This window comes from Salvelinus namaycush, chromosome 42 (genome assembly GCF_016432855.1).
Source record: "Salvelinus namaycush isolate Seneca chromosome 42, SaNama_1.0, whole genome shotgun sequence".
Classification (NCBI taxonomy): Eukaryota; Metazoa; Chordata; class Actinopteri; order Salmoniformes; family Salmonidae; genus Salvelinus; species Salvelinus namaycush.
The window spans coordinates 9,392,258-9,417,635 of NC_052348.1; the positions used below are offsets into that span (position 1 = coordinate 9,392,258).

The 25,378-nt window shown below is 43.7% G+C and overlaps 1 protein-coding gene across 1 annotated transcript in view; it reads right to left on the bottom strand.

Annotated features, from left to right (window-relative positions):
• The window catches only part of LOC120034736 (teneurin-3), a 115,402-nt gene that overhangs the window by 27,317 nt on the left and 62,707 nt on the right, over nucleotides 1-25,378 (bottom strand). The window contains exons 14-17 of the mRNA XM_038981339.1: nucleotides 24,217-24,348; nucleotides 23,830-23,965; nucleotides 21,980-22,123; nucleotides 3,718-3,967 (exon numbers count right to left, since the gene is read on the bottom strand). Coding sequence (XP_038837267.1) covers nucleotides 3,718-3,967; nucleotides 21,980-22,123; nucleotides 23,830-23,965; nucleotides 24,217-24,348 — 662 coding nt within the window. The remainder of the gene's footprint in view (nucleotides 1-3,717; nucleotides 3,968-21,979; nucleotides 22,124-23,829; nucleotides 23,966-24,216; nucleotides 24,349-25,378) is intronic.

Below are 25,378 nucleotides of genomic sequence, written 5' to 3' on the forward strand. Positions count from 1 at the left end.
CCACCATAGTTCCTCCTTTCCTCTTCTCTCCTGAGCGCCACCATAGTTCCTCCTCTTCTCTTCTCTCTCTTCTGAGCACCACCATAGTTCATCCTCTCCTCTTCTCTCCTGAGCGCCACCATAGTTCCTCCTCTCCTCTTCTCTCCTGAGCGCCACCATAGTTCCTCCTCTCCTCTTCTCTCTCTTCTGAGCACCACCATAGTTCCTCCTCTCCTCTTCTCTCTCTTCTGAGCACCACCATAGTTCCTCCTCTCCTCTTCTCTCTCTTCTGAGCACCACCATAGTTCCTCCTCTCCTCTTCTCTCCTGAGCGCCACCATAGTTCCTCCTCTCCTCTTCTCTCTCTTCTGAGCACCACCATAGTTCCTCCTCTCCTCTTCTCTCTCTTCTGAGCACCACCATAGTTCCTCCTCTCCTCTTCTCTCTCCTCTGAGCACCACCATAGTTCCTCCTCTCCTCTTCTCTCTCCTCTGAGCACCACCATCGTTCCTCCTCTCCTCTTCTCTCTCCTCTGAGCACCCCCATAGTTCCTCCTCTCCTCTGAGCACCACCATAGTTCCTCCTCTCCTCTGAGCACCACCATAGTTCCTCCTCTCCTCTGAGCACCACCATAGTTCCTCCTCTCCTCTGAGTACCACCATAGTTCCTCCTCTCTATCTAGACTTGACCCCGGGTCTTGTCCTCACTCCTCTTTGTCAAAGGTCCCCAACCGTACAATAGAGAAGTATTGAGTTGAAAATAGACCCCTCAAAACGTTTTGCTAGTTAGCTTTTTTTGTTGTTGTTGCTAGTTAGCGTTTTTATAAAAGTGTTAAGTTGTCTTTTACAATGTGCTTCACAAATGACTAGGGGGTTCTGGATGGTTCCAGCGGGTTTGTAGGCAGATAAAGGAGTCCGATTCGCCGAGAGCTGATGTCGGCCAATCCGCTAGAATGATTCTGAAATCCCTCCAAAGCCTTTATATAAAGAGAGCGACTGTATTCTATGGACGAGCTGCCACTAGGGTTTACACAGGGGACACAGAGAGAGAGGGAAACAAGACTGGTATGGATCTGTGGTACATGGTTATATTGTTGCTGAGGCTTACCTATGTCTGAAATCTTTATTTCTTAGAGGAGCGGAAGCAGAAGGGAACAAGAAATAAAGAGATAACAGAAGAGTGTTGGTTAGTCAGGATGGAGAACACACAGAAAGAGAGAGATAACAGAAGAGTGTTGGTTAGTCAGGATGGAGAACACACAGAAAGAGAGAGATATCAGAAGAGTGTTGGTTAGTCAGGATGGAGAACACACAGAAAGAGAGAGATAACAGAAGAGTGTTGGTTAGTCAGGCTGGAGAACACACAGAAAGAGAGAGATAACAGAAGAGTGTTGGTTAGTCAGGATGGAGAACACACAGAAAGAGAGAGATAACAGAAGAGTGTTGGTTAGTCAGGATGGAGAACACACAGAAAGAGAGAGATAACAGAAGAGTGTTGGTTAGTCAGGATGGAGAACACACAGAAAGAGAGAGGTAACCGAAGAGTGTTGGTTAGTCAGGATGGAGAACACACAGAAAGAGAGAGATAACAGAAGAGTGTTGGTTAGTCAGGATGGAGAACACACAGAAAGAGAGAGATAATAGAAGAGTGTTGATAAGTCAGGATGGAGAACACACAGAAAGAGAGAGATAATAGAAGAGTGTTGATAAGTCAGGATGGAGAACACACAGAAAGAAAGAGATGTTTGCACACACACACACACACACACACACACACACACACACACACACACACACACACACACACACACACACACACACACACACACACACACACACACACACACACACACACACACACACACACACACACACACACAATAAAAATTGTCATACACACGGACACATTAGTACACATATACTGTCAGGCAGTCAGAGAGTTAGCCCCCCCCCCCCCCACACACACACAGCCGTCCACTTGGGAGCTAGTGTTTGCGTTAGCATGAATGGTTCAGCTAGCATTAGCGTGCCAGACTTGTGCTCCAGGTTAACAGGCTCATAATGGCCTATTGATTGTGTTCCTGACAATGAAAAGGCAGGGCCTAAACAACAGCGTTAGCACCCCCGGTGACTAGCCAGGACGCTGGGATTACTGTATATGCCAACGCTGCGGAGTGACTTTTCATTTATAATACACATGCATGCGCATAAGTGCGCGCACACACACACACACACACACACACACACACACACACACACACACACACACACACACACACACACACACACACACACACACACACACACACACACACACACACACACACACACACACACACACACACACTTTCTCTCTCTCTTTTTCTAATTAGTAAATTTAATTTACAGGACTGGGCATTACCCACCAAGCATAATAATGAAATTGAGTTAAGCCTGGGTGCATTACTGTGTGCTGGGCAGAGAGAGAGACAGAGCGAGAGAGACAGAGAGACAGAGAGACAGAGAGAGAGACAGAAAGAGAGAGAGAGAGACAGAACGAGAGAGAGAGAGAGAGAGAGAGAGTGAGACAGAACGAGAGAGAGAGAGAGAGAGAGAGAGAGAGAGAGCAATAGTGTTATTCTTGTATACATGATTATATGTACTATTATTATTATTACTATTGAAATGAACTGTATTTCATTATACTCATTGCATTGTACTGTATTTACTGAAATGCTGTAGCCTACCACTATACTGCTTTGGCAATGTCAACACATTGTATTTCATGCCAATAAAGTCTGAATTTGAATTTGAATTAGAGAGAGATTGAGAGAGAGAGACAGGGGCGGAGGCGGGAGAGGGAGAGAGAGAGAAATGGAGGACTTGTATCCCTGTGTTTGGTCACATTTGCATGGAAGGGTGAGAGCATCAGTGAGGAAAGAGAGAAAGCAAGAGAAGCTGGAGAAGAAAGAGAGACAGACGATATATTTCCTCAGGGTAAAATGTGAGAAGGTAATGAGCAGTGAGTGTTCATAACAGGGCTAAAATGTCCCACAGACCAGGTTAGAGGAGAGGCTGTGTGTGTGTGTGTGTGTGTGTGTGTGTGTGTGTGTGTGTGTGTGTGTGTGTGTGTGTGTGTGTGTGTGTGTGTGTGTGTGTGTGTGTGTGTGTGTGTGTGTGTGTGTGTGTGTGTGTGTGTGTGTGTGCGTGCCTTCCATAACATCTGTATCTCATCATTGTAAATGACCAGATAAGACTGACCACACTCCAAGTGTAGTGAGTGTGAAATTGCATTTTTACTGAAACAAATCAATGTGTGTGTATCAGGGGGTAGCTCTTGTGTCATCCAGCCATCCATCACTGCATTCTCCTGTCCATCTCCCTTCCCCAAACCATTGTCTGAGGGCCTGGCAACCTGAGCTCCACCCCTTCAATCCATCCATCCATCCACCCAACGCCACCCACACACCCCACCTCCATCCCTCCCTCCCTCCATTTATCCATCTATCCATCCATCCACCCAACCCACACACCCCACCTCCATCCCTCCCTCCATTTATCCATCTATCCATCCATCCATCCCTCTTTCTCTACATATGCATGTTAGTCATTCATCAGAAGTAGGTAAAACAACCACAGATCAACAAGATTGCTAAAGTCAAACCATCTTCAAGAAATAAACCGCATCAACAGCGGTTTGATTCAGACTAAAAGAAAAGTCCAACAAATAGGCAGTTTTTTCCCCCTCTCTCCATCCTTACCTGAGCTCCATCACACTGGTGACGTTCCCAGAGGGGAAGATGCGTCTGATGTAGTTGAAGTCCCCGACGAAGAGGCTCCCGTCGGCGCCACAGGCCAGCGCCACGGGGGCCAGCAGCTTGTTGCCCTCCGCCTGGCCGTTACAGCTGGGGCACGAGATGCTGCGGCGCCGGCCGTTACCCATGATGCTGCTGATCACTGGGGGCTGCTGGGAGATGAACACGTTCTCACCGTTGCCCTTGTACAGGATGCCTGGATGGGGGAGAGGGAGGGGGAGGAAGGGTGGGAGATGGAGAGGAAGATTAGCCGCTGTGTCAAAGTCGTGTGTCATTGTGATGAGTGGAAGATTGCCGAAAAATAAGCAAATTGTTGTTGTTGGCTTATACATGTAGCTTTTTGTACATTTGTGTAATTTCGGAACTTCCATGTTCGCCAAAAATGGAGGTGACTCATATTTAAACGGTAAAGTATTATCAAATAACAGCTTATATGTAGAAGGAATATCATTTGTAATGTTGCAAACGTGGTCGAGGGATCAACGTAACACTTTTAATGGCCGGTAGTTGCAACAGTTTCACTTGACCAGATGATCGCCACAGGGAAATCAAATCAAAGCGTTACAAACTTCTCTCTTTCACTCTCTCTTTCATAGAATAAATCCAGGCCAATGTTGTTTTTCATTTTTAACTCAACACCACTTCCTGTTAATCCTCGCCCCAAGGCTAACCAGCTATGCAGCCAGGAAATAAACACTCACTGCTTTAAAATTAGACCCACTTCACACACACACACACACACACACACACACACACACACACACACACACACACACACACACACACACACACACACACACACACACACACACACACACACACACACACACAATTAGCATTTCACCAAAAATGTGTAATTAATACAGCCTTTGAATATTGTATTTCTCAGATGATTTTTCACCTCTGTGAGAATGTGATCTGAAGGAACCGTAGCAGTGTTTAAATGGGTTGACACCACAGCTGCTCCTGTCGTCATGATTACGGGCTTTTGATCATTGGAATGTTCATTTACGTGGTGCTGGGACTGAGGGCAGGTTTTTATCTGGTAATGGTGGTCGTTTGGAATCGATGAATGGTGTTAGCGCTGGTGTATGGTGCTGGGACTGGGTGTTATGGGGTGATGAGGGTGTTATGGGAGTGGGGCACCCTGGGTAGGTGTTGCCTGACCTTGCACTTCTCTCTCTTTCCATTCAATTCAATTCAATTCAAAGGGCTTTATTGGCATGGGAAACATACAGTATGTTCGCTCTTTCCTCTCAACAGGGTTTCATAGGAGCACACAGCGTGGGAGATGAAAAGATGCATGTGTGTGTCACCACACATTTAAGAACATGACGCCTCCCCCACCAGTAACACACAACAGGGTGCTGATTTGGAAAAACTGTTGAAAGACAAAGGAGTTAAATGGGATCAGCCGTAGGTGTAGTTTTCAAAGCAGCAATATGTAAAAACCAACTGCATAGTATAAAGTGCAGTACTTCAAACCACTGCTATTCTGAAAAAGCCTCTATCAATAAATATAACTATCTGTATATAAAAACTAAAAAATATATAATTTCTAGATTAAAAGAAATGTGATAATCAAAATCATTACTTTTGTAGCTAGCAATAAAAATTGCGGACAACTAAAATAATAATTACAGCTACTTGATTATCAGCATATTCATGGCGGCATAACTTATATATGATAAGGTAATAAAACTCTTAATAATGTGATGAAAATACTACATACAAAATTACAACATTAATATTGTTCTGATTACTAGATATACTAATTGTAATACTTATGATAATAATTATTAAATAATATTGTATTTATTCAATACATCATTATTTAAAAAATGTCATTAAATACTTTTAAATCATACTATAATATTGTACCTAAATAATATAATAATAATTACTAAGTACAGTATCATTAGTGTTATCATCCATATCAATAGCTTCCTCAACAATGTATTTATCTTTGCAAATACATAACTATTTAATTACTGCTCTCATTATCATCAATTATTCCCCTCCAAGTATGATTCCCTCCGGCAGTAAAGGAAATAGCTACCAAATCAATACAATTGCAGCCGGTTAATCAATCGTTCTATTCTCTCAGGTCTGGTGCCTTGACATTGTCCCCGTCTCAGGTTCCTTTCTGCTCCATATACTTAGTGCATGAATTGGGCCAGTATTGGGCACCTCAAACTTCTTATTGAATATTCGTTCTAAAATATCAACCCTGGTATAGTCAAATTAAAACGAGTGCTGGCGCCTAAAAAAATGTTGGGCAATTTTTTCTTTCCACTAAAAGCACTGAATATACCATAGAAATGAAATGAACACTATGGAAATGTTTTGGGAATATTGTGGGGATATATGGGGATGTTTTGGGGATATATGGGGATGTTTTGGGAATATTGTGGGGATATATGGGGATGTTTTGGGAATATTGTGGGGATATATTGGGATGTTTTGGGAAGATTTTGGGGATATATGGGAATATTTTGGGAATATTGTGGAGACATATGGGGATGTTTTGGGAATATTGTGGAGATATATGGGGATGTTTTGGGAATATTGTGGAGATATATGGGGATGTTTTGGGAATATTGTGGAGATATATGGGGATGTTTTGGGAATATTGTGGGGATGTTTTGGGAATATTATGGGGATATATGGGGATGTTTTTGGAATATTTTGGGGATATATGGGGATGTTTTGGGAATATTGTGGGGATATATGGGGATGTTTTGGGAATATTGTGGGGATATATTGGGATGTTTTGGGAAGATTTTGGGGATATATGGGAATATTTTGGGAATATTGTGGAGACATATTGGGATGTTTTGGGAAGATTTTGGGGATATATGGGAATCTTTTGGGAATATTGTGGAGACATATGGGGATGTTTTGGGAATATTGTGGAGACATATGGGGATGTTTTGGGAATATTGTGGAGATATATGGGGATGTTTTGGGAATATTGTGGAGATATATGGGGATGTTTTGGGAATATTGTGGAGATATATGGGGATGTTTTGGGAATATTGTGGGGATGTTTTTGGAATATTATGGGGATATATGGGAATATTTTGGGAATATTGTGGAGACATATGGGGATGTTTTGGGGATATATGGGGATGTTTTGGGAATATTATGGGGATATATGGGGATGTTTTGGGAATATTGTGGAGATATATGAGGGTGTTTTGGGAATATTATGGGGATATATGGGGATGTTTTTGGAATATTTTGGGGATATATGGGGATGTTTTGGGAATATTGTGGGGACATATGGGAATGTTTTGGGAATATTATGGGGATATATGGGGATGTTTCGGGAATATTGTGGGGATATATGGGGATGTTTTGGGAATATTATGGGGATATATGGGAATGTTGTTATACTAAGCTCCCCCCAGGATGTACTGAGCTTACCTCTGTGCTGTGCCATGCCCTGTCTCCTGAGGGCCATTGGAACAAACACACGCCCTGTACCACTACCCACAGGCCCTGGCCCACTCTGCCCACCCGTGCCCAGAGATTGGCACTGATTGGAATAATTTCTGATTGGCTGTGGGGGAATGAGAGTTGTCTATGGTAGGCTGAATAAGAGATAAAGAGAGAGAGAGGAAGAGAAAGTGGCCAAGGGTGCTGCTGTATGGATTTTGGGCTGTGTGATGTAGCCAGTGGGTAATGTAGCCAGCAGTGTGTCAGTTCATTGGGTAGCCTACAGCCAGGCTTTAGAAATACCAAAATATAAGCCTAGTGGTCTGAGTACAAAATAAAGAACAAAGTAAAAAAACTGAAAAATACACGTTGAAAAAGATTTGTAAAATGATTAGTTTTACAACGTGTAGTCTTGTTTTGACGTTGTTACTTTCCGCCGTTTCTTTATGATCAGCACCCCTGCTGACGAGGCCTAACAGTGGATCAAACAGACTGGACCTGTCCATCAACACACAGGGGGTCTTTTATCTGTGCTGGAGCGAGGTGTGGTGCGTGCACGAGGCAGCAAGGTGTGGAGTAGAGGGGGAGAGCGGGGGAGAGAGAGGGAGAGGAGAAGCCTTTGATCTTTATTTCATGGCTCTGGTTGGATCAAGGACATCGGGAGAGAGACACGGGTCGGAGGGAATCACGGACGGCAAACGCAGCCGGGTTGTGGCGTGGCCGAGCGATATGAAATAGAATAACGAATGTCTGACCGAGGTAAAACGTGAGTGTACATACACATCGATGCACAGACAACAAACAACATGAAAGTATGTAAAGTACATGGACACAGTGTACAATATACCGACGTAATGTACACATTCAAACACCTACTTTAAGGTCCTCAAGATCCCTTCACAGTCTCAGGATTGAATGGTTGGCTGTACAACATAAGCAGCTGTTGCTGGTAGCCTTGATGCTTTTAAGTAGCAAGACAAAATATTTAAGTGCCTTTGAACGGGGTATGGTAGTAGGTGCCAGGCGCTCCGGTTTGAGTCAAGAACTGAAACGCTGCTGGGTTTTTCACACTCAACAGTTTCCCGTGTGTATCAGGAATGGTCCACCACCCAAAGGACATCCAGCCAACTTGACACAACTTTGGGAAGCATTGGAGTCAACATGGGCCAGCATCCCTGTGGAACGCTTTCGACACCTTGTAGAGTCCATTCCCCGATGAATTGAGGCTGTTCTGAGGGCAAAAGGGGGTGCAACTCAATATTAGGAAGGTGTTCCTAATGTAATGTAGTGTATATTCTGTAAAAGGTATGTGTGATATCATATTTGGAAAAGTGTCACTAAAATCTTTCCATGTTGGCATTACTCTACAATAAATATGCAAGGATTTCTTCCCCTGTAATATACACTGAACAAAAATATAAACGCAACGAAAAGTGTTGGTCCCATGTTTCATGAGGTGAAATAAAATGTTCCATACGCACAATGATTTTTATTTCTCTCAAATTTTGTGCCAAAATTTGTTTCCATCCCTATTGGTGAGCATTTCTCCTTTGCCAAGATAATCCATCCACCTGACTGGTGTAGTATATAAACAAGCTGTTTTAAAAAGCATGATCATTACACAGATGCACCTTGTGCTGGGGACAATAAAAGGACAGTCTAAAATGTGCAGTTTTGTCACACAACACAATGCCACAGATGTCTCAAGTTTTGAGGGAGCCTGCAATTGTCCACCAGAGTTGTTGCCAGATAATTTAATGTTCATTTCTCTACCGTAAGCCACCTACAATGTTGTTTTAGAGAATTTGGCAGTAGGTCCAACCTGCGGGATCGTCTGAGACCAGAACAGCTGATGAAACTGAGGAGTATTTCTGTCTGTAATAAAGCCCTTTTGTGGGGAAAAACTAATTCTGATTGGCTGGGCCTGGCCCCTGCCCAGTCATGTGAAATCCATAGATAAAGAAAATCATTTATTTCAGTTGACTGATTTCCTTATATGAACTGTAACTCAGTAAAATCTTTGAAATTGTTGCATGTTGCATTTATATTTTTGTTCAGTATAACTTTTAAAAAAATATTTCAAGGGCTTGCCAGTGGAGACAAAAGGGAGAGAGAGTGAAGAAAATAGAGAGAAATAGCAGGAGAGAGAGAGAGAAAGAGAGAGAGAGAAAGAGAGAAAGAGAGAAAGAGAGAGAAAGAGAGAGAAAGAGAGAGAGAAAGAGAGAGAGAAAGAGAAAGAGAGAGAAAGAGAGAGAGAGAAAGAGAAAGAGAAAGAGAGAGAGAGAGAGAGAGAGAGAGAGAGAGAGAGAGAGAGAGAGAGAGAGAGAGAGAGAGAGACAGAGTGGTATGAGGGATGGGTGGATGGTTGTGTAGGTCATTTGGGTCATTCAGAAATAACAACTCCCAAAACTGTTGTCATCTTCAGAACTCGCAAATACGCCTCAACCACAGCCTCCGTCAAAACTTCATGTCATTACTTCCACTTCCTCCTGACCGCCCAGCCAAACCACACCAGTCTCGTCCCTCCTTCCTCTCACGTTCTCATGCCTCTCTTTTTCTTTTTCTCGCTCTTTAGTATGTTTAGCAGAAGTCAGTGGACAGAAAGACAGAGAGAGAGAGAGAGAGAGAGAGAGAGAGAGAGAGAGAGAGAGAGAGAGAGAGAGAGAGAGAGAGAGTGAGTGAGAAAGGAGGGGGATGGAGAGAACCCTTCCTCTTACAGAGAACTACTAAAAGCAGCGTCACCAAAGTTATTCCACTGGGAACCAAAAGGCAGTGCAAACAGGACCAAGTCTTGGTGTAGTTATTTTGGATGGAGAGGGGGAAGAGGAAGAGATGAAGAGTGGGATGGATGGACGAGAAGATAGGAGGAAAAAGGGGGGCTTTTGCTTCAAAGAAAGTACTTCAAAGGATGGCTTCACGCTGTGTGCCTTAAATTATTCACGGCAACATGTTGGAATTCTGCGCAACCACTTTGCCGCTTGCTATGTTTATTAACCGCTAGATGAATGACGTCATCTTAGAGAGAAACCCCTCTGTGAGTGAGACCCCGCACAACGAGGGTCCGCACCGCCAGCCCGAACCCCTGACCAACCGTAGCCAAGCACCGAACCCCCAGCTGAACCCCCTAAATCTCAGGTAGCTAGTTAGCCTAGCGTCCACTGATCACCAGGAGCTTTCATCGATTAGCTGATTGAGCGGAGTTAGCGGTTAGCGATAGCAGTAGCGGCTGCGATGGATCCTGCTGAGTTGCGCTAGCGTTAGCTATAGCAGAGCGGGCGGCTCCGCGCCGTGTCTGTTTGAAAAGCTGATGTGATTGGGGGATTGGGGCTGTGGAGCGGTTTGGATAGTGATAGTGATAGTGTGTGTGTGTGTGTGTGTGTGTGTGTGTGTGTGTGTGTGTGTGTGTGTGTGTGTGTGTGTGTGTGTGTGTGTGTGTGTGTGTGTGTGTGTGTGTGTGCTGGAGTGGCCTAACAAAGACGGATTGGGGCTGAGAAAGCACACACTGTATATTAATACAGGTGGCAATCCCCACCATGGTTTCGTCTCCTCTGAGAGATGTTCTGTAGGTGTTGAACTCCTATATCAGAGTCATTGGGCACATGGGCTGCGTCCCTAATGGACATGAACAGTAACTCCTCCCTTAGGAACCACAGACATGGTCACATTAGTGTAACAATGCAATAGGTCTGTATGGGGTATTACAACATCAGGGTAACAAGGGGTTAATATAATCCTCTGGTTCTGCCTGAATGCATGGATTATGAACGAGTGTGTGTGTGTGTGTGTGTGTCTGTGCCTGAACGAGTAGAGACGATAAAATATGCCGGTACACATTTTCCATTATTGAGACGGAGAGAAAGCGAGAGGATAACCGTCTTGGGCGTGTCAGAGAGAATCAGCATAATGCACTGTGATGGAGATTAGAACTGGAACCCGGCCCGGTCTAAATATCTACAATACGGAAGCTGACATCATAGTTAAATGGAAGACCATAACATCAACGTATTGGGTTGATTGTAAATGTAAATGAAAAATGATTCGAAAAGTATTATTCTCCTGAGGACTGCAGTGTATTGTCCATGATGTCTATGTGTATGACGTTTTTGAATAATAATTATAATTATTGTACGGTGATGCCTAAGAGAAATGTCCATCCTCGGATGGACTCTACAGTTCTATTCTATTCCTTTCTATTCTAGTCCATGTCCAGCCATGGCTCTTTGTGGCGCTGACCTTGACATTGAAGCCGTTAACACTAGAACGGCCAAGAAGGACGTTTTACATTTTGGAATTTCAATAACTTAATTTCATTGAAAACCTCGAAACCACCTATCCTAAATATGTGTATTTTAAACTCTAGCAATCCTTTGAGATAAATATAATAAAATAAAGTTTCTGGGCATTTCATCCTCAATGTGCCATTAGGGTCAAAATGACCGTACGCATATTTAACAGTAGCATAGCCTGGCCTCGGCCAGGAGCCGATCAATAGACGCCAGTCTAATAAATCCATTTAATATAAAAAACATTATACAAGACAATTTATTTAAAAGAACAGAATAGCATGTTTTGAGTTGTATTTATCTGTGCTTAGTAGGCTATGCCTGCTAATGATGCCAATGAAATCAACGTGTTAGTTTAGCAGACATCACAGGCCCTGCCCTACCACAGTCAACACACATACATTTCACAGTAAGAATATAATGGAATATTACAGAAATAGCCCAAATGGCTATTGCTGATTGTCACCAGGACTCAAATGAGGAACACGGGCACGTGGAGCTGCGGTTATTCTAGGAAAAAGTTATATTTTGTAAGAGAGACCATCCGCACAATTTGTAGAGTGGTTTGGCAAAAATAGGTTCATTAGAAACCTTGGCTCTTTCTGATAGGGTACAGCAATCAAAACAGCTGGCCTGCATGGAACTCTGTAGGATGATATGGAAGAAGTGCTATTTGGTAATCTCCGTTCCCTTTTTCTGGCATTTTCTGGCTGATTACAAGTTACATTTGGTGTCCTGAGGTTTCTGATGACCTATTTGAATGTTATAAATGTATTGATTTAGCAATTTATTATGGAATAGTCACACCAATTGAAATATCAACGGCCAAAATGACGGCCACAAAGGTACATATAGGAAATGGGATGGATGGCCTATTTCCCGTTTCCGCACGCACGCACGCACGCACGCACGCACGCACGCACGCACGCACGCACGCACGCACGCACGCACGCACGCACGCACGCACGCACGCACGCACACACACACTCTCTCAGGTGTAATTTCTGCCCTAGTCACCCTTCATCCCTATATTCCTCTCTAGCAGGAAAGCCTTAGGTGTGCATGTGTGTGTGTGTGTGTGTGTGTGTGTGTGTGTGTGTGTGTGTGTGTGTGTGTGTGTGTGTGTGTGTGTGTGTGTGTGTGTGTGTGTGTGTGTGTGTACACACCACATCTCCTTTTGGGACTCTGGTGTGTGAGGGGAAATCAACAATAACAAATGAACAGGGTCCTGGGTAGGAAAACGACTCAATCAGTTAGGCCCTGGACTGACCTACCAGGGAAAACACCACTGTGGCCAGGTGCTGTGTGTGTAGCGTGTGTAGTGTGTGTGTTGTATGTGTGTGTTTGTGTGTGTAGATCGAGAATTCATCCTTTCTATCGATTTCATTGAAATAAACTGCAACCCATGTGTGTAAAAGCGTGGAACAAAATGTGTGTGATTATTTTCCAATCTGGTACAGTGACGGTCAATAGTCATTAACCAAAATGTATTTCTCATAATAATCCTTGTCACTGCTTCTCCCGCCTGTCTTTCTGTGCTAAACACCTTTGTAGGTTGGTATTTCACACTAGTTGCTTGTCCACGCTTAATCTAGGTAATGGCTATAAAAACTTAATCCAGGTAATGGCTATAAAAGCTTAATCTAGGTAATGGCTATAAGAGTTTAATCTAGGTAATGGCTATAAGAGCTTAATATAGGTAATGGTTATAAGAGTTTAATCTAGGTAATGGCTATAAGAGTTTAATATAGGTAATGGCTATAAGAGCTTAATCTAGGTAATGGCTATAAGAGTTTAATATAGGTAATGGCTATAAGAGCTTAATCTAGGTAATGGCTATAAGAGTTTAATATAGGTCATGGCTATAAGAGTTTAATCTAGGTAATGGCTATAAGAGCTTAATATAGGTCATGGCTATAAGAGTTTAATCTAGGTAATGGCTATAAGAGTTTAATCTAGGTAATGGCTATAAGAGCTTAATATAGGTAATGGCTATAAGAGTTTAATCTAGGTAATGGCTATAAGAGTTTAATATAGGTAATGGCTATAAAAGCTTAATCTAGGTAATGGCTATAAGAGCTTAATCTAGGTAATGGCTATAAGAGCTTAATCTAAGTAATGGCTATAAGAGCTTAATCTAGGTAATGGCTATAAGAGTTTAATATAGGTAATGGCTATAAGAGCTTAATCTAGGTAATGGCTATAAGAGTTTAATATAGGTCATGGCTATAAGAGTTTAATCTAGGTAATGGCTATAAGAGTTTAATATAGGTCATGGCTATAAGAGCTTAATATAGGTCATGGCTATAAGAGTTTAATCCAGGTCATGGCTATAAGAGTTTAATATAGGTAATGGCTATAAAAGCTTAATCTAGGTAATGGCTATAAGAGCTTAATCTAGGTAATGGCTATAAGAGCTTAATCTAGGTAATGGCTATAAGAGTTTAATATAGGTAATGGCTATAAAAGCTTAATCTAGGTAATGGCTATAAGAGCTTAATCTAGGTAATGGCTATAAGAGTTTAATATAGGTAATGGCTATAAGAGTTTAATCTAGGTAATGGCTATAAGAGCTTAATATAGGTCATGGCTATAAGAGTTTAATCCAGGTCATGGCTATAAGAGTTTAATCTAGGTAATGGCTATAAGAGCTTAATCTAGGTAATGGCTATAAGAGTTTAATATAGGTCATGGCTATAAGAGTTTAATCTAGGTAATGGCTATAAGAGCTTAATATAGGTCATGGCTATAAGAGTTTAATCCAGGTCATGGCTATAAGAGTTTAATATAGGTAATGGCTATAAGAGTTTAATCCAGGTCATGGCTATAAGAGTTTAATATAGGTAATGGCTATAAGAGTTTAATCCAGGTCATGGCTATAAGAGTTTAATCCAGGTCATGGCTATAAGAGTTTAATATAGGTAATGGCTATAAGAGTTTAATATAGGTAATGGCTATAAGAGTTTAATATAGGTCATGGCTATAAGAGTTTAATATAGGTCATGGCTATAAGAGTTTAATATAGGTAATGGCTATAAGAGTTTAATCCAGGTAATGGCTATAAGAGTTTAATCCAGGTAATGGCTATAAGAGTTTAATCTAGGTAATGGCTATAAGAGCTTAATCTAGGTAATGGCTATAAGAGCTTAATATAGGTAATGGCTATAAGAGTTTAATCTAGGTAATGGCTATAAAAACCTAATCTAGGTAATGGCTATAAGAGTTTAATATAGGTAATGGCTATAAAAGCTTAATCCAGGTAATGGCTATAAGAGTTTAATCTAGGTAATGGCTATAAGAGTTTAATCTAGGTAATGGCTATAAAAACTTAATCTAGGTCATGCTATAAAAACTTAATTTAGGTAATGCTATAAGAGTTTAATCCAGGTAATGGCTAGAATAATTAATCTAGATGGTGGCTATAAAAACGTAATCTAGGTCATGGGAATAGAAGTTTAATCTAGGTAATCACTATAAGAGTTTAGTCTAGATAATGGTTATAAAAACGTAATCTAGGTAATGGTTATAAGAGCTTAATCTAGGTAATGGCTATAAGAGCTTAATCTAGGTAATGGCTATAAGAGCTGAGTCTAGGTAATGGCTATAAGAGTGTAATCTAGGTAATGGCTATAAAAGTTTAATCTAGGTAATGGCTATAAGAGTGTAATCCAGGTAATGGCTACAAGAGTTTTATCTAGGTAATGGCTATAAAAACTTAATCAAGGTAATGGCTATAAGAGCTGAATCTAGGTAATGGTGAAAAACTTAATCTAGGTAATGGCTATAAAAGTTTAATCTAGGTAATCACTATAAGAGTTTAGTCTAGATAATGGTTATAAAAATGTAATCTAGGTAATTGTCACGCCCTGGCCATAGAGAGGCTTTTATTCTCTATTTTGGTTAGGCCAGGGTGTGACTAGGGTGGGCATTCTAGTTTCTTTATTTCTATGTTTTCTGTTTCTATGTTTTGGCCGGGTATGGTTCTCAATCAGGGACAGCTGTCTATCGTTGTCTCTGATTGGGAATCATACTTAGGCAGCCTGTTTTTCCACCTGAGTTGTGGGTAGTTGTCTGTGTTATTGGCCTGTATGGCCCTTGTCAGCTTCACATTCGTTTTTGTTGTTTCTTGTTTTTGTTGGCGACATTCATAATAAAAATAAATATACGCTCACCACGCTGCACCTTGGTCAGGTCATTTCCACCCTGATGACGATCGTGACAGTAATGGCTATAAAACCTTAATCTAGGTAATGGCTATAAAACCTTAATCTAGGTAATGGTTATAAGAGTTTAATCTAGGTAATGGCTATAAGAGTTTAATATAGGTAATGGCTATAAGAGTTTAATATAGGTAATGGTTATAAAAGCTTCCCTGTGGTGCTTGCTTGGTCTCTGAAAGAGTTTGACTGTCTCCAGCTCTTCTGACGTCAACACAACCGAACCAAGTGTTTTTTTTGTCTGATTTTCAACCCAGAAGAATTGGAAAACAATAACAGTTTACTAAAGTGAGACACTACAATAAATGACGCGGCCAAGGAAAGGGAGCGAGAGGGGGAGAGTTTAAAATGGGGGAATGAGAACGAGGCGCCCCCGGCTTCCCCAGGTGCCAAGGACTCCAGTGGGATTGTGGGTAGTGAGGCCCACCTGCTGAGCTGGCTGCTGGAGCTACAGCACCACAGGCCTCTGAATAGGCCTGATAAGGAGAGATGAAAGGAGGAGAGTAAGAGAGAGGGGGGGAGATGGAGAGAGGGGGGGAGACAGGCCCAGAGGAAGGGGGGGGGGACATCACAGGGTTTCACCACTCCAGGGTCTTCCGTCACCACATAACACGCTCCCAACCAATCAGAGACTAGATGGTCGTTACGAGGACACGGGAGAATATGTGTGCTAGTGTGTATGTAGGCTATGAGAGAAAAGGTGTGTGTGTGTGTAAAAACACCTGCCTCCTACTGCCTTTACGTAGTTTCATGTGTGTTAGAGTGCTGCCAAAACACACAGGACCAGGAAAAAGGGAATGACAGAGAATTAAATATTGAGAATGAGTTCGTGTGAGAGATGTCTGGAGTCTACAGGGTGAGATGGGTAGTGGCACACTCGGAAAGTAGAGTGCTTCTTTTTCCCCTGTCCATGAATGCTGTCTTTCAGATTACAGACATCACTGCTTCCCCTGAGAGACCTGCCGTGGTTGCAGATGCCGGATGGACATAATAATGGCTGCCAAACACTATGCTTATCTGGACCTGCAGGCCCACTGGAGAAGAGGCTGGCTAGGCAGAAGGGGGATTGAAAAAACGAGTAAACGAGAGATGGGGGGGGGGGGGGGGGGGTCAAGTTGTGATTCCACTTAGAGAACACATTGGTGTTTGTGACACAGGAAGGAAGACATCGTCGACACAGGAAGTGTTTGAGGGCCAATCAGGGCTTTGAAGCCGGCAGACAGGAAGTTGAAAGGATGGAACAGCCTGACGGAGGGTGAAAAAAAGCGAAAGCTGTGGCTTCATCTCGCCCATCTCTCTCTTCTCCCTCTCCTCCCTCTCTTTTCCCTCCTTCTAAACTGTCGAGCGACTGACAGATTCCTAGATTCCTAGCGGCCTTACGTAAGAGGAGATGTCTGATGAAAGATGTGTGGTAATGATAGTCTACGAGGAGAAAGCTGTGATGTGGTCGTCTATCACTTTACTGCTGCTGGCCAACACTTCTTACATGTCCATCCAGCGGGGGGTGACATAATGAGTGTGTGTGTGTTGTGTGTGTGTGTGTGTGTGTGTGTACATGCATGTGTGATATAAACCAGAAAGCACAACAGGCTCTGATTCAGATATCACTGCAGAGGGAGAAATACTAGAAGCTGCTCGCAGATTGAAATAAATCGATGCATATGAAAGCATTTTTCAAGGAAACAAATATCTGGACAGCAATCTCACAGTGAGAGGGATCTGTTAGTCGGTGTGTTTGATCTGGGTGTGTAGTGCAGTGACACGCACGAGACCCACACACACTAACACACACATCGCTGTTGTGAGGGCTCAAGTTCTCGCCGAGTGAAAGCCCTGGGGATTTAGAGAGAGGGATGACTGGTAATTTGATGGATGTGGTGACAGATAGAGGACATTGGGAAGGAGGGATGAAGGAGGGAGAGATGGAGGGAAGGAGAAGAAGGCTAGTGTGCCCGCTGCCATTGTACTGTGATATATGACACACTTCCTGTGGCCACGGGAAGAAGACAGAGACTAACAACGACAAGGATGTCATTACAACCACATTAACAACAGTATAGTTAAGAACACTAGAACCACATGGAAGAAAATGAAAGTATTCTACAAGAACCAATATCACTCCCTAGAAACACAACCTTATGGAACAATCCTTGGATAACTTTTCAGAATTCACAGATAAATTGGTCCACATGGAAAACTAAAGGCAAAGAAGCCGTAAATCACTTGGTAATAGGAAATACATTTATTTCCATGACAGAATTCAAAAAGTATTTTTGGACTGGCCAATGTAGATAGTTCCAAATGCATTCAACTTAAAATGTACATATCACAAAACAACTGTATTGTGTCAGGCTTTTTGGCTCTGTAGAGCAGTGACGCAGGTCCAGTGTCCTATCTGTGTCCTAGTAGGTGGACTAAAGGACTGAAGGACAGAACCTGTGTTGTGGTGGCCATTTTCGAGCAACAGAGCAGTACAGTGTCCTGTCCTAGTAGGTGGACTGAAGGACTGATGGACAGGAACTGTGTTGTGGTGGCCATGTTGGGGCTACAGAGCAGTAATGGAGGTCCAGTGTCCTGTGAGTAGGAGGCTGGCTGAGATGCCCCAGTAATGGGGTCTGATTGCTGTGCTAGCTGATGGAGTAATGGGGCCAATCAAAGGGCCAGGGAGGGAGTTAGAGATATGGGGTTGTAATGGAGTGGTTGGGGTAGTAGGTGTGTGTGTTTCGAGGGGGAGTGAGTGTGTGTATGTGCGTGTTTGGGGGTCTTGGAAAAGGGAGATAAGGAGAGGGGTGACTAACTGGGACCCAGAGGAGGGTGGGAGAGTGGGGGTGTTGGGTCTGGGTCAAACTGCCAACTGTTTGTGTAGTGTGTTCGTATGTGTGTGTGTATGCCTGTGTGTATGCATGTGTGTGTTCGTGTATGTGGGTTTGTGTGTGTTTGTGTGTGTGTGAGATGAAAGACTAGCGGAATTCCCTCAGACAGCTGGGACTAAGCCGGAGAGGTGAAAAAAGGCTTAGTGTCACTAAAGAGCTGGATGGCTGAAAGAGCAAGACCCCCTAAACACTCCCTGTACCTCCTACACCACCGCCCCGGCAACCTGAGCCTGCCTGACGACGATCGCCCCCGACAACCAAACAACCGGACACGTGGTTATACGTTCATTAGCTTTGTGTGTGTTTTGTAGCGGGCTACGAGCATTGTGACTTAATGTGTGTGAACCAGAGAATGAACGGAGGGGAAGCGTTTAACAGCAATTAGGATTCAGTGCATCAATGTCCTTCAGCCAGATTTTTACTCACACTACTACATAGCCTGTATTCAATACCAGACACTTTTGTCATTCTCAGACTACTCCTTTGCTTCCCCCTCAGCATTGTGAATATTCAGAATAATGTCTATGGCTTTGATCGCTGCAGCTAGTTACTGAAGCGACTTGCTTGTGACACATTTGCAGTATTTTTTAGACAGTATTTTGTCATTGAGCTTCAGTTTGGTGAGTGCAGAATGTGAGTGACTGAATACGAGCGTCTGCTACAGGACTGTAATGTCAAACATGCCGTCGGATGGTTGAAGGTTGGCCGTTTTGTAACTAAACTTCAATAAGTCCAGGACTTCCCATAACCATGCATTCATTCTGCAGGCCTTTTGGCTCCTACTACAATAGCTACAACTATTTCCAACCGACTCTACTGTTCATAGCAGTGGGATAATCTTTTCCATACAGTAAGTCTACAGAGAGTAGTAAAAGTTCACTCCTTTTCCTAAAAGTTCCATAAAAGTGCACTCCTTTTCCTAACTCTGTTGGTATAAACTATAAACTTGAGTAGTTATGAAGGAACGTTCAGTTTAATCATCAGTTTAGGGTCATGGGTCACATTAAAAAAGAGTGTAGATTATAACGTTTTAATGAAGCTAAAGTCATATACTATATATATACTGGGGCTCCCGAGCGGCGCAGCGGTCTAAGGCACTGCATCTCAGTGCTAGAGGCGTCACTACAGACACCCTGGTTCGTATCCAGGCTGTGTCACAACCGGCCATGATTGGGAGTCCCATAGGGCGGCGGACAATTGGCCCAGCGTCGTCCGGGTTTGGCCGGTGTAGGCCGTCATTGTAAAAAATAATTTGCTCTTAACTGACTTGCCCTAGTTAAATAAATAAATAACGCAAAATTCCAGATACGTTCAATAAATTCCCTGGTTTTCACGAAATCCCAGTTGGATCTTTGGGACGTCCCTACCCCATTGAAATTGATTAAGGTTAGGGTCAGGGTTTAGGGTAGCGCAAGTCCCAAGGATCCCAGATAGCAGTCTCCACCACTGCAGCCTCATGTCATCTCCAGCCTCATTACTCTGGTAGATTGGGCCTTCACTAGGAACCACCATTATCCCCTCTGTCCTTATGGACATCCAATGTGGGTGTTTGTTATAGACATTGACTCTGTTAAGAGTCTGTCTGGGAGGGTATTTATGACAGGCAAATCTAGCGGACGCCCGTCCCTGTCCCGGTCTGAGCTGATCTTATCTCCCCCACTCCTGTCATGGTCTATAGGTCGTCTCGACAATGGGGCTGATTCAATTAAGTCACGCGTCAGTTTGAAAAGTCGACGCACGTCAAACTTCAGTCGTTTATCTGATTTAAACGCTGGGGGGAAGCTGAGGCGTCCCGGGCCGTACCCACACTCGTTCCAACTAATGGTTTCTGTTTTTTAGGATGTGGATGTGGGTTGGCGGTCTGGGAGTTGAGGATAAGGGGATGGTGTGTGGGGGGTTTGCTACACATTCACTTATGAACACATCCTCTCCTGACTGGTCTTTACCTTCTTTAAGGGTTTTAGACATACAGTATGTGTTAAGGATACTTAACCCTCTCTCCTCCCTCCTCTCCCTCTACCTCTTTCCCTCCATCTCTTTCCTTCCTCCCCTCTCTATTTCACCCCATCCCTCTCTCTGCCATCTCTTCCCCTCTGTTTCTCCTGTTGAAGTATCACTGGTCAGGGTAGAGCGTGGCATGGCTGGCATACATCACAGCCTGTCTGATGTCTTGTTGATGACATGGTGGCCCGTAAACGTTTCGGCTGCCAAGTATCTCTCTCTCGCTCTCTCCATCAAGGTCGCTCTGACAGATAAGTCGATGATGCTCTTCGTTTGGTTAGCAGTGTATACATTAACATGAGTGCTAGACGAGATCTGTCGTCAGTCAGCCCCTGTTGTGGCTTACACGCGCGCACACACACACACACACACACACACACACACACACACACACACACACACACACACACACACACACACACACACACACACACACACACACACACACACACACACACACACACACACACACACACACACACACACTGATTCATTCCTGTCTACTGTGATGTGCCTTAGTGTTGTTAAAGCTCCTCACCGTGTCTGTACGATAGATAGCACCTGTAATTGATGTGCTGTTGAGCTTCCTGTTTAACAAGCTTATGTCAGCGAATAACGATAAGCCCTGTGTAAATCTGTTGAGAAGGTACCACTTAGGTAGCTTGTAAAGGTGAATACGGCATGAATTAGAGTTACGGCTGCAGGATAGGCATTAAGCTGGAGGTAGAGGTGGTGGGGGAATCTGTACGTGTGTGACGAGCAGAGGAGAAAGACGGCTCCTTCTCACTGAAGCCACGGAAGTTCAAACGCCGACTGTGGTACTGCAGGCATTGTTAGCAGAAAACAGGATCCTCCTTCGTGGTCAATATTCCTGGAAATGAAACGTTTTTCCGAAAACAATCATGGCACCAATAATTGCTTCTAATGCATCAGATGTTATTTTAAAATCGCAGTTATAAGGATAATTTAGAAGCTAATGGCAGCCTGCAGTATCCCAGTCAGCCTTCAACTTGAGTTACTCAATGAGAGGGGGCAGCACTGAGCTAGCCTGCAACGTCACTTCCTGGACTAGTTCAAACTGTGCATGTTAGGTCTCCATGAGACGCCATCTTAACAGACTTCATTTGGCTTCATTGCGATATTGAGTCTTCACATAGGAAAGAATATTGTCACATGATTGATGGCTCATATATACAGTCATTGGTGATGAGTCAGTGTGTGTGCATGTGTGTAAATGTGAGTTTGTTTGTGTGTGTGGGGGGAGGTACACGCATGTGTGCTTGGTGTGTGTGTGTGTGTGTGTGTGTGTGTGTGTGTGTGTGTGTGTGTGTGTGTGTGTGTGTGTGTGTGTGTGTGTGTGTGTGTGTGTGTGTGTGTGCAGTCATGTTCCTACCGTTCTGGATATCCAGTATATGGTGTTTGTCCAGCGTCCAGCCTCCCATGTTGGACGCGTCCAGCTCATAGCCCTGCAGTGTAGCTGTCCTCTTCTCCCACAGGATCAGGTCCAGACACGACTCGTACTCAAAACCCACTGACACTACAACACGAACAGGAAGGAGGGGATCGGGTTAGCACAGACACTGTTAATGACAACACTCCAACAGACTAACGACAAGTACAAGCCTAGACAATGTTGTTGGTATTATTATTTTTTTTGTCGAGGGACTAATTAGTCGTCTTACACAAGTACAATTCATCTCTGCCGTCATATCTCAACACCTCCACTCAGTTTGTAATAACATAACTTTCCCAAACATGATAACCATCTTCTTACAGCTCTTTTTAAACTCCTATCTGTCTTCAGCCGATCACATTACGACAAACCCCCCTCTGATGGATCAATAATGGCGCAGGCCAAATTACCAGACAGGGCGTAATGCAATTGGAAAAAAATGAATGCTGACGAAGGGGAGGTTAGAAGGTGAAAACACAATCAATCAATATGACTTGGGCCTGGGCCATTTCTAATAACACCCTCCTATTCCTTCTCCTATCTCTTCCTTCCTGGCAAAGCAATAATACATTAGACTCAACAATTATAACCCTGCAGCGTCTACACCGTCTAACAGTTTGTTTATCTAGAGGCGGTCATTTTGTATTTATTTACATATGAGAGAAACATGGGTAGTTTTACACTGGCCAACTTCCTTTCCCTCCCTCCCCAATCCCCCAGGAGTGAAAATAACAAGCCGCTGCCTGTCTGCCTGCCTGTCAGGGACTCGGAGTGAAACAGCTTGAGCGTAGGGTGACAAGTGTGTTCAGGGATTTCATTGTGAGCTCAACCATCAACGGTCTCCAGAAGAAGCTGCACCCCCCAGCTGTATTTTATTTAGAAGGAAGCCACACCTTTTGCCATGACCTTCAGAAAGCTGAGAGAGAGTGTGTGTGTGTGTGTGTGTGAGTGTGTGCGTGCAAAGACAGGAACAATGTTATTCCTCTCTGCGGTGGTCTTTGTGTCGTAGAGTTATCATACACATGTGAAAAGAAAACACCGGAAGAAAAAAGTGAAGAACGACCAAAAGCAGCAGTTGTGTTTTGTGTGGAACGCATTAGCATATCATCGTGAAGACAGACATCACACAGGCTGATCTGAAGGCCTCAACGTGCTGTATTAGACCAAAACACTTCCTTAACCGTTCAGCCCACACATCTGAGTGAAGTCAGTTCTTTGACAGCAGCCTGTTAGGGACTCCCTGAGCATTTACAAAGAGCTGTTTAAGCAAAAGGCAAATGTAATGTATGTGCTCTACACGGGCTTAGGAAAGGCGGACAAAGGAGTACGCCGTACGATAGCTTCACTGAAGAAATAGTATGTGTGTCTGCCGGGCACCTTTCATGCCCAAGAGTAACTGTCCTTTGGGGACAAATCAACCTTAAAGGGACATTTCTAAATGTTTCAACTTGATATTCATCATCTCCAGCACCGCCCCAACATCAACATGTGTGAAAATGGCACCTTGCTATGTTGGGTAGTGAAGAAAATAGAGGAAGACAAGTGTTTCCAATGACATCATCAACCAATTAGCAGACAATTAGGAAGCAATTAGTAGGCAATTGGTTAAAAGCACATGCTGCACACCGATGACGTCATTTGGAACATTTATCTCCCTCTATCTTTTCCCCGCAAAACCTAGAACACACGTTGATGTTGGGTTGGTGCCGGAGATGATGAATATGAAGTTGAACATGCTTTACATTTCCCTTTAACTCGTAGCGTACGTTGGCCTGCTCCGCAGTACTCACCGACTGCCTCAGACAAGCCGTAGACCTTCTGATTGTAAGCGTCTGTCTTGTCCCAGATGAAGGTGTAGGAGAGGTTGGGCTGGGCAGGGAACCACTTCTGGAACAGACGCCCCACCACCGCCACCATCAGGTGCACCTGGAATAGATTATGGAATAAACACATTTTCAGACGGGCATTACAATGGCAAGCTAGGGCAAGACTGATTGTACATTTCGCACTCAAAAGGCATTTGACATCAAAATAAATTGTAGCCTTGGTTTTCTGTTAGCAAATTAATCCAAAAACATCGATTCACTGTATTTTGGGCTGTATTGTAAGACCTACAAGACCTATGGAGATAGCAATGCCAGTCACAATTTAGTTGCACCTAAAGAAGAAATCCCTACCTTCATGAGGTTGAAGGGCACACTGGCCTGGGTCATGGTGACCTTGAGGACAGGCTTGTAGCCGGCCGCCCTGCTGCCCAAGTACAGCAGGTTGAGGTCGCTGCCCGGGATGGACGTCTCCTCCTGGAGGACCTGTTGGGGGGGGACACATCAAAGGAGAGTGGGTCAAGAAGGGTTAGTACATCTTAGCACACCCTGAGAGGACTGGAGTGGAGAATGTCATCTTTGAACACTTTTCAGTGAGAACATCAAAGCCGAAAGGGTTCAGAAAAGTCTCAGTACAGCTACACTCCGGGTGGTGTGGCAAAGTGACAAGAGAACGGAGAGGTCACACGGAGTCAAGAACGCTATTCATTCATCTGTGAAAACTATTTGGAGAGAAGGGAAGAAGGAAAATAGAGAGAGAGAGATCTCCCTGGCCTGTTTTCTCAGTGTAGTGACCGTCCTCGTATGGAAGCCTGTTTCATGTAACCATAAGCAGGGGTTATCTTCTGTGCAGAGCGCCTCCACTGTGTGTGTGTGCGCAGAGCTCCGCCACTGTCTATCCACTGTCTTTTCATTAGTGTGATGCTCCAGAAAGCCCTGGCTGTTAGGTATCTCTGTTGTTTTTAGCCTCTCCTAACACCAACACATTTCACCCTCTTTTCAAAGCAGAAAGAGCTCCCTGGCTGAGATTTGGAGGGTGAGTCAGTGAGGGTATGAGGAGGTTGGAATGAAATGGGATATGACCTCAAATCTGTACACATCACATGCACTGAGGGTATTTATGCACTGAGGGTATTTATTAAGTCCATCAGATTCCAAAGACCTATCACTCCACACTTATTTACTTTCTAGCTCTTGTCTCTCTCTCTCTCCCTCTCTCCCTCTCTCTGTCTCTCTCTCCCTCTCTCGCCCCCTGCTCCCTCTCTCTCTCCCCCTGTTCCCTCTCTCGGGGGAGGGAAGCTTTGACATGGGTCTCAACAAGCCTTTGATATCCAATATGGTCGCCCAATGACAACGGAATCAATCAAAATGAAAAACAAATTGAGGGTGGAAAAAGTGAAAGGTAAAAGGTAACAGATTTAGTGGCTAGGCCACCACGGGTTGACCCCCCCACACACACACACAGACGGTGTCACCGTCACCACAGACTTAATTACCCTGTGTGCGGCGGGTGTGT